The 10,271-nt window shown below is 41.0% G+C and overlaps 1 protein-coding gene across 1 annotated transcript; it reads right to left on the bottom strand.

Annotated features, from left to right (window-relative positions):
• Window positions 1–1,405: 1,405 nt before the first annotated feature.
• Window positions 1,406–7,582, bottom strand: ptgis (prostaglandin I2 (prostacyclin) synthase). The gene is made up of 10 exons (XM_076156994.1): window positions 7,448–7,582; window positions 6,826–6,949; window positions 6,241–6,416; window positions 5,988–6,134; window positions 5,787–5,899; window positions 5,523–5,704; window positions 4,058–4,187; window positions 3,175–3,356; window positions 2,706–2,857; window positions 1,406–2,178 (listed from the first exon to the last, which is right to left on the bottom strand). The coding sequence occupies exons 1-10, from the start codon at window positions 7,516–7,518 to the stop codon at window positions 2,007–2,009; spliced, it is 1,449 nt and encodes a 482-aa protein (XP_076013109.1). The 5' UTR covers window positions 7,519–7,582; the 3' UTR covers window positions 1,406–2,006.
• Window positions 7,583–10,271: the final 2,689 nt, after the last annotated feature.

The following is a 10,271-nucleotide window of genomic DNA, read 5'->3' on the forward strand; positions in this document are numbered from 1 at the left end:
ATGCTACCAATAGCAGTAGAACAAAACTAGAGAAGAATCAGTCAGGAAGGATTAGGAGAGAGCAATTGTTAGCGGCCGACACATGCAAAAGCATTCCATTTTTGGGGGATTGTCTAGCTTTTGCGTCTCCATTGTACATGGGTGTTCATGTACATAGTGTACACAGGAGCTACTTTCCTTCTTGGTCAATAACAGAGCATATTTCCATCCAAACTGATCCCTTCTTTGTTACCAGTTTTGGCTCTGAGACCAATCTGATAACATTCATGGTGGAAATGACATTTGTTTGATGTTTGCCCATTAAATATACTCTTTACTGAAGGCATACACTGTATTTACCTTGGTTTCTTTGCCCTCCTGCTATGTTTTCCCCTGTGACCTAGCAGTTTCCATGGTGACCTCTTATAAGTACCCTGGAGGAACTTCCTGGATTCAGTTTTGTGTACAGTGTGGTGGAAATGACAGTGACCTTAAGAAATAGGTGTTCTTTCATTCAATTCCAATTCAATATCAGGAGGCTGCAGTTAAGTCGAGATATGGACCCAAAGACAGGTTAGAATGTGGGAAAGGATACAAGAAATGCTTCTCAGGTTATATAAGAGGCAGGTGAGGGAATAACTAGATAGCTGAGTCTCTGAACCTGGCGAGTTCTGGGAGTTCGGGCTGGGTTTAAGAGGAGAACAGCAGATTAGGTGATTGTTGGCAACTGAGGGTGACTCCCACTCCTGACTGCAATCTTACAATCAGACATACACGCACCCGCACACCCGCGCGCACACACACACACACACACACACACACACATAGAGGCTAGGGAGCAGAGGCATGACACATGAACTTTTATGAAATCATCAATACAAATGCCAGATTGCCTGCAAGCAAATTATTACCAGTCATCCAGTTCATCTTCAGCTCCTACAGGGCCACAGTGGTTCCCAAACTTTTTATTTCGCGTCCCCCTTTTTTAGATCAGAAGTTTTTCGTTATTCATATCGCTCCTCTTGCGATCCCGAGCCGCAGTAGCTCTGCGCTTCCCCTAGGGGGCGCGCGCTCCACTGCAGTACCAGATTACACAATTATTTGTATTATTCATTATTTATATCTTCACAACCTATACTATAATACTTCTAAATGTGATATTCATTTGCCACTTTTACCTGTGCATGATATTAACAGTTAATTCAAAATTATACAAGGTTGAATCTTCAAACTCTTTGCCTTGAGACAGCAAAACTAATGCCACTTATTCCATATCAACATGTGATGACTGAGATATTATTACTGAATATATTTTAATTTCAGTGTTGGATATGTCTGGTAATAAGTGGCAAATGTTTTTTAGTTCCATATTTATATATATAAAACATTAAATAGACCAGGGACACAAAATGAAGAAGACTAAATGAACAATTGTCACACACCGTTTATTTGATGAGTTCAAAGGTGTTTGGATATGTAAGTTAAGGTCTAAACTCATCTTTTCTTAAACATGTAAATAAATGACAATGCAGAACCACATACATTGCTTTCCTGCTGAGTTTGCAAATATCATTGGTGTAAACAAACACATATTATTCTATTATTCTTTAGATTTTGTCTACGTATGTTCTTCTTCTACCAACTTCAATATACATTCCATGATTTCCAAACAAGAAGCAGCACTTAGTTTCATTATTTTGTTTGATATCATACTTTGACTGCACCTCAAAGCAGGAGGGAGCCAGATAATGTGACATGCAGACTACAGAGAAGGAGAAACTTTGTGTGTCAGGTTTGCATTTTTCCACTTCATTTAAATATTTTTTGCACACAACAAAGGTTATTACTGCAACTGTGGACATAACCAAGCAATGAGTAAATATGTTATAGAATAAATATTACCACACTCTCGCACGCACACACGCACACACACACGCGTGCGCACACACACACACACACACACACACACACACACACACACACAGATATATACACACAAAATCTTATCAAGCATCAAACATTTAACATTAGTTAAAAAGTGCATTTCCTTGCTGTGTTCTCTTCTTCCTGTATCTGACCTGCAGATCTCCATCTGGGTGAAGAATTCCAAAACCGTAACGTTTTGAATTCACTGGTGGTAGTTTAGCTTCTGGCTCACACAACTCCACATCAACTTGGCTCAAGAACAAAAGCACAAACCTGCAGAGATATAGAGCAAAGGTGTTTAGACCAGGTCACAGACACGTTTTCATCACATTAACGTGAGCACATTCAGTTACAGGACATGTTGGAAAAAAGATCAAATCAGTTCACTTCAGGTTTAATCAACCAATCAGCAGTCCTCCTCCCAATCTACAGATCAGCACCAACTAACCTTCTAACATTCAATATACTTTGCGGATTACAAGGATTGAATTTTAACCTTTGAAAATGGATATGATGTCATGCTCTCCCAGCAGACAGCGCTCTATTACCCTTTGCAGTTCGAGTACAATCATACTACATTTCATCTCTAAAACGACTGCATGAAAGCTGGACTGAATAATAACTGGGGAATATTACAGAGAAATGGATTTTATGGGTTTGATCTCGTGATCGGGATGAAATCGCTGGAAAGTCTTTGATTGCGGATGCAACATGGGAAAAGGTTTTAACACATGTTTTAACAAGATACAGATCGGAATATAAGGAATTGTAAAAAAAAAAAGTAATCTAAAGATACTCACTGTTTCAGGAATTTAAGAGCAAACTCCTTCCCGGGACACTGTCGCTGCCCTGCTCCCCAGGGCATGGAGCAATACTTCACCCTCTTACCATCCTTGTAGAATTGAGTCTTCTGTGTCATGTCATCATTGAGGAAACGGTTGTGTATAAAACTCTGCTCAGAAAAAACAATAATCAAAGAGATGTGTATTATTATATAATGCAAATGTTTCCCCCATTCCATCCATTCTTCTTCACACTGCAGCCTTTTAAGGGATTTCCTTCTGCTACTTAAATGAATTAAATGCCACATGGAGGCACACTTGTTTAGAATGTGAGGGCTTTTCTGTCATTTCAAGAGAAGATAGTGGAGGTGTTTGCGTCATCTAAAGCCTACACAAACACTCAGTTATGTAGAGGATAGATTTGTTTGGCCTGTAATGCCCCCATCCTCGTCTGTGTTAATGTGTTTCTGGTTTGTACACTCTGTACCTGTGGTTCTTGGTGTATCTCAGGGTCCATTTGAGGGCTGAGAAATGGGAACAGACAGACTATGTCCCCTTGTCTGAGGTGGTACGTCTGCCCACTGGACAGACGCAGGGTCTTCCGCTGCACCACATCTCTGGTGATGAGCACCCCAGAGGTGAGTCGTAGGGTCTCATTTAGAACACTATCTGCCGAGTTTGAGAGACAACAGAGTGAAATAATGTCAGAGCTACAAAAAATTGCACAGATATTAATATTTGAAAACAAAGAAGATCATGTTTAACATACAGTATTGCTTTGATCAAGTTATTACCAACAGCTCATATTAGGCCTCATGTCTCCATAAACTGCACTGTAAGCTCATTTTAAAAAAACCTGTAGTAGGCACATTAATATTAATATTATAAATCATTTAAAATCGTAATAGTAATAGTGATTAGTAGTGGTCACTAAAAATACATTTGTTGTTTTATGTGTGTTGAAATTAATTAGTAAGCCACAATTTATCAAAACTGGAGAATAAACACATTAATATGTTTAAAATATGTCAAGAATGGGTGTGCGTGTTTCATCCCTTTGCTCCTCCCTGTCTCTCCTAATGTGTGTGTGTGTTTGTGTGTGTGTGTGTGTGACTGTGTCTGTGTCTGTGTGTGTGGGTAAGTGGGTGTGTCTCCCCTTTGTTCCACTTCCCCCTCTCCAGCCAGTGATGTGTCATTTTTCAACACACCTGATCCCTGTTACCTCGATTGAACCCACAGCCTGTTTTTACCTCCTCCTTGTTTGTATCTTGAGATTTGGTTTCCTAGTTGGCTCCCTGCTGTGTGTCTCATCTGTTGGTGGTAGTCTTGTGTATGGTAGTGTAGACAGGCTGCTTGTGGCACCTACATACCTAACACAGGTGTGCTGTGTGTCTGAAGTGTGCTACTGATGCCTCTGATCTCTGTCTTGACGGCATCCATGGCCTCAGGGTGAGTGAGCAGGAAGCCAAGGAGCCAAAATACAGCAGGTCCAGGATTAGTCTGAATGGGAAAAACATCCTCCTAAATACACATCCTATAAATCAACACCTTGTGTCTGCACAATGTCTGGGTGAGTCACACTGCACTAGATCTGATCAATTGTGTATGTATTCATGTTTGAATCAGTTTTCTCTCTTCTGTCAGGCTTACTAGTTACTAGTTCTACCTCTGTATGTCTAAGGTCAGCTCTCTATTGCCAGGCTGGGCAAGAAGCACAAATCAAACAGGCCAGCACATTCCATTGTCTTCTTGCCCTCGTGTATCTTGCGATCATCTCATTTCATGCCTCACAAACCAGTATGAGCCTAGTTAGCCTAACAGCTGCAGGGTACTTAAGGTGTATCCTGATTCACATATCTCCAACCACACAGCGAGGTTCATGGCATGACGAAGACTAACGCTGCTCTAAAAAAAAAAGACAGACTCGCATAAATCCAAATTTCAGTCTGTGTTAGTTGGAATCAATAACGGAGAGTAGCAGCCTACAGCTTGTGCAAGGCTCATGTTGTGTTTGCGTTGGGATTTAGTGAAGATGCACTTTCAGTGGAGAAACCACAGTCTGCCAACAAACGAATAAGGCTTGTTCGCTCTGGCAACTCACACTAGCCTCACATCTAAGCTCCGTATTCTCTCCAGTGGTGCTCTAGTTTCTGAACCAGACTGAGACAGCCAATATGCCAGAAGACATGATTAAGCGTTAAAGAATATCCTGAATAATGAACCGAGTTTCTCAAAAACAGGCTGAAAAAATACACAAAGGTCGCACAAACACTGGGTTTTTCAATGAGAATGATGGAATAACAAAGGGTTTTAGCTAATAAATCTCAAATGCAGCATGTCTGAACAGCAAGGAATGTAGTATAGAGACAATCGTATAGAGAGACAGCTCCCCCACCTGGCTGAGTGTCTTACTTCTCTAGACTTGCCTGAACACATAATGTACACATCACACTCTCTGCTGCTGGGTCATTGAGTCAACTTTTCACCTAGCATCCATTTTGTACTAAACATGTCGAAAGCCTTAGTCACAGATGATGTGTCATGACTTCAGTGTCACATCAAACCAAGGACAGTATCTGGGAATGTGTGAGAACTTCTCTGCCATATGAAAGGCTCATTAGACTTAACAGCTCCAGAGTGTGACTGTAACTCTGTGAGAATCGGTTGATGCCAGTGTTTCCAGATCACAAGTTGAGGCAAGCAGCATTCTAGGTTCATATTATTATGCTAAAGGATACAGATCGGAATCCAAGCTTGTACTTTGGGGCGTGGAAATACTTTGTGTTTGTGTGTGTATGTGTGACAGAGAGGCCAAATGGCAGTTGCAGCACTCACCTGGGTGGTCCATAGCAACAACGGTAAGGCTCTTGTTTCCATTTCAGCACCTACACCGGCGCTCTTTAGAAAGTGAAGGTAGTTCCCCAGCCAGGATGACCCTGCTGATCCTCCACTCGGCCATTTTGGGGAAAGCAGGGCCCATAATTTCTCCAAGCATGAACTGGCTGTTCTTTTCTCCCCTGTTAGAGATATACAGCACACATTAAATGTACTGTTAAGGGGTCAGGGGGTAAAATGACTCGGACAGGATACACATATTACCTCGGCCGAGTGAGCCGCGAGCCATTTTCACGAGAAGATCTTCCAGCTGGCGAAATTCTCGATAAGCCGAATCCACATTGTCTTTGCCCCCAAACACTGTGGCATACCCAGCTCTGAGCACAGAGATACAGCAATCAGAAATCACAGCCCATCAATCTGATTTTTGCCTCTGACTTAAAGCAATGGCACTGACTTAATTACCTGAAGAGTAGGCGGCAACTGAGGCTGAAGAGTCCCTCCTGCCTCCACTCTGCCGACATGCCACCATGCTCTTCAGTCGGGAACAGGTTCTGCAGGTGAGTCTTGGCCAAGCCGCTGAGTTCAGATAGGTTGGAATCCTGTAAATGCCTGTGGAAATGTAGAAATTCCATTCGATTGTATAATATTCCTTTATTCAGAATGTGTCCTACTTCAGCGATGTAATGGGTCAGTGTTTAAATGATGCCATCATTACTCTTTCAGCCAGTCACTCAGTGCTTCACGTGTGCTCCCTGGCATCTCCAGGCTAAAGATCTTTTTCACAAGTTTCGTTCTGTTTCGGGGGAAGTTCAAGCACACTTGGTCAATCAGCACTGCGTCAAAGGCGTTTGGGTCCAACACCACTGTCATGTAACGGCCAGCAATACAGATCTGGGAAGACAGCATTTGAGTTGTTTGCACATGTTGTTTACTTTACATTGCATGATAAGTAATCAGTCATCATCTCATTTAATGCCTCATATCCTGATGTGAACCCAGTTAACTGAGCAGCTGTATTTACGGCACACCTTTGATCCACATAACTTGGATCAACACAGTGGAGTTCTTGACATAATCTGGAGAATTTCTAGGGAAAAACCACTTCTCTAAAGAGCGAGACAAAACAAAACTGAGAAATCCATTAAACACACACAGCTTGTGCAGAGACTCATGTCGTGTTTGTGTGCGGCTGTGTTTGTGTTTCCTATGAGTCAGCTCAATTACATTACATAGGAGTGCTTTAGCTGCAATGTGTTTGCAATTCAAGATTTCATTACAGATATATAATGCGAGAACTTACTGTGAAGATGTCGCCGTGTTTGTCTTTCATCCGTGCCAAAAAACTTGCAGTATCGTCTACAAACTCCAAGGCATGACCCAACCATGGCACGTAACCTTTGTCCAGCGGTGGCTCATCTTTCTGCCTGTCAAGCATGAAAAACTTTCTGTTCCTCTTTCCAAAATGTATTGTGTGGTTTGAAAACTATACACTTTGTACCCAAACCAGAATACTTCAACCAGGATCATTCCTTACTACAGTATTGTGTTTATAAAAAAGGAAGCCCTCACATTGATGTTCAGCCTGCCTTAACATGCATGAGGAAAAAACAGGAAAGATGACATATCACTTTTACATAATTCAAATTTGTTGAGGTTTCATTTTCATACCTACAGTATTCTCCCTCCACTGTCTCTTATGTTTAAAGGCAAGTTCATCTATGCATTTTGCACCATTGAATCATCATTAGAACTGAGTGCCACTTAGATGAAATAGGAATAATGTTGAGTAAATCAGCTGTAACTGTCTAAAATCCCTACTGTCACAACACGTATTTAGAACTTATTTGAACTTTTCAATGGACCACCTACTACATTTTCACATATTGCCACCATGACATAAAGATAAATATGAACAGGTTTACCTTTTGCGAGTACAGCAAAGCAGAACCAGTATCAGCATCCCGATGAGCAGTAAGAATGCTATCCACAACATGTTTCCATGAATGTAGGAAACGTACTGCACGGGTGCTTGCGTAGAGGCATTATAAAGCCCAGCTCAGGTTTACTCGTGTGAAGAGGCGTGGAGAGGTGTGGCCAGTGACAGGCGTTGCGTAACAACAACACTCAAGAGTTCAAGATGCTATCAAAACTGTCACTTCCTGCCAAACAAATTGTAAGTATTTCAGATAGAATGTACCTGTTCATATCTAACCCTAACCCTAAAACAGAACAAATTGAATATATAATAAAATAAGAAATAATAATTGTTCGACACTTTATACTCAGCGCAGTCACAAACCAAAACATTCCATAACAATGTTATCATCAGCCAGGAAAGAATGCAGATGTTGATGGCCCAGGGTTGAATTCTGGTTTCTAGGCATTTGTCACAGCATGCACCTTTCAGTACTTGATGATGTGTTATACTCCCATGACCATGACAACACATCAGATTTGCCTGGGAAATTGTGCAATTCCTCTTCTTCTTCCTCTCGCTTAAAGGTCAGACGAGGTAAGGAAACAAAACAAAGTATCGACTGATGACTGCCACAGTGGAATTTAGATTATGCTGTCATTATTTTGGGTCTTGTTTATGCCCATATATGATGTCAACATCCTGCAAAGAGCAGGACTCAAACTAACACTACAACAAATTGAAATAAGTACTAAATAATTATAATTAATTTTAATCAAAGTAATTTGATTATTACACTACTACAATACACAGATTTTTTATAAATCCTAATGAGCCCATGCTTTGTTGTTACTCCATGTCATTGCAATATTATGACTTATATTGAAACTAAATTAAATGATATTATGGCTGTAGCTGCTTCGTGTATACTTTCTCCCAGCAGGGGGCACTCTTGCACCTTTCTGCAGTTGGAGAAACACTTGATGGTGTGTTGCACTATGTAAACAAAGATGAGTCAAATATGGCAACATGATAATCAAGCTTCTCTTGTTCAGTCTTGTCCCTAAGTGAGTGAGGAATGTTTTCACACACCACAAAAATGACCCGTGATAATTTAATAGATTATTGTTGTTAGAGGAGGTGTGGAGATCTCCAAAACCAAATGATTCTGTCAAATCAGAAGTCAAATCAGAAGTTAGAGCAATTTATCAGACAAATATGAACAAACATTATTCCCACTTTAATCTACAAACAGTGATTTCTGACATACTACACAATCTAAAGCCAATGCAATACTATATTACAAACATATTGCTGTTTATTAGCATTGCATAAGTCAGACTCACATGATGAATCCAAATTGCCCATTACCACAGGGGTCCCCTATGATCCCTATGTCCCCGCTGTCCGTCGCCCGACCCGAGGTAGATCTATTGTAGAGTCTGACGGCCACAGGAAGGAAGGATTTCCTGTGGCGTTCAGTTGTGGTCCTGGGTGGAATGAGTCTATTGCTGAAGGTGCTTCTGTATGAGGCCAGCATCTAGTGGAGAGGGTGAGAGTCATTGTTTATGATGCTACACAGCGTGCCCAGCATCCTCCTCTCCGACACCAGCGCCAACAAATCCAGTTCAATTGGTTTGGTCTCAGATATGACAGTGAACATCAGACACAATTCTGTACAACTCCACACTGCAATTCTTGAGTTACACTGTGGGGATCTTTATTACTGTAATATCCTGAAGGAACCACATTTTTTCTTTGGGGGCCATTTCATATACTTCAGTAAAAAACTATTTCCAAACTTTTATCAGACCCTGTCCGCGGGGCCAGAGCTCAGAGACTAACATTTGGTTAGGAAATGAGATGTCGGACTAAAGAGTCCATTGTGGCACTGAATGGTTCTCCTGCAGATTTCTCTTGGGTTATCTCCCAGTCTTAATAATTGCCATTTGGAAGCACTTGACACCACATATTTTTTTCAAATATGGTGCAAAGATGGACAAGAATCTCTTGAGACAATATCTGAGTGGAATCTCCACACCCATACACTGAATAAGAACATTTGCAGCATGCTTAATGTCCTTTATTGCTGTCATCCATTACATACAGTATCTTTGTCTAATAAATGTTTATGGAGTTATTTTGCTGAAGTTGTGCATAATCACTACCCTACAAAACCAAAAAGGTTATTTTGCAATAGCTGTCAGCGAGAGTGCCAAGACGAGTTGCGGTGAGAAGCACAAGTCTGGGCAAAGCGGCATAATGAGCCGCTCCAAGTTTTCCATGCTCTTATCAAAATGCAGGGTGAACAGGTTCAGCTGTGACACAGGTCCGTCAACAACTCCATGCACTAACTATAAGACCTGGTATAAGTGGGATTGTTGGTTTGCTACCAAAAGTTTTGTGGCAATAATTTGAGAAAGATGGACTATTGTTTAGAAAATGTTTGAAGTTAGTATATGAAGTGCTTTTCTTCTTCCATTATCATTATAATGATGGCCACTGTGGGGTCAGGAGTAAGATGAAGCATGCTTGGATGAAATTACGTCAAAAGTGAAGTCAAGTTTTTCCAAAATCTGTCCTGACTGACCCATGGTGTTATTGGGACATTTCAACCCTGTCACCTCAGAATGACACATAATATGTTGACAATATCATGTTTGGGTGCAGATCGAGAATAAGATGGATAGATAGACTGATTGTCAAAAGCAAGTGCAGGCAATTGGCACAGATTTCCCCCAGATTTTTATTAAGAAAGGCTCAGTTTGCTCATTTAGCATCGAGCAATATGTGTCCATTTACAGCTTGTGTGATAAAATGATCCAGCATTT

The sequence above is a fragment of the Genypterus blacodes genome, unplaced genomic scaffold (assembly GCF_046128005.1).
Source record: "Genypterus blacodes isolate CSIRO-AG114 ecotype Tasmania unplaced genomic scaffold, CSIRO-AGI_Gbla_v1 ptg000070l_1, whole genome shotgun sequence".
Classification (NCBI taxonomy): Eukaryota; Metazoa; Chordata; class Actinopteri; order Ophidiiformes; family Ophidiidae; genus Genypterus; species Genypterus blacodes.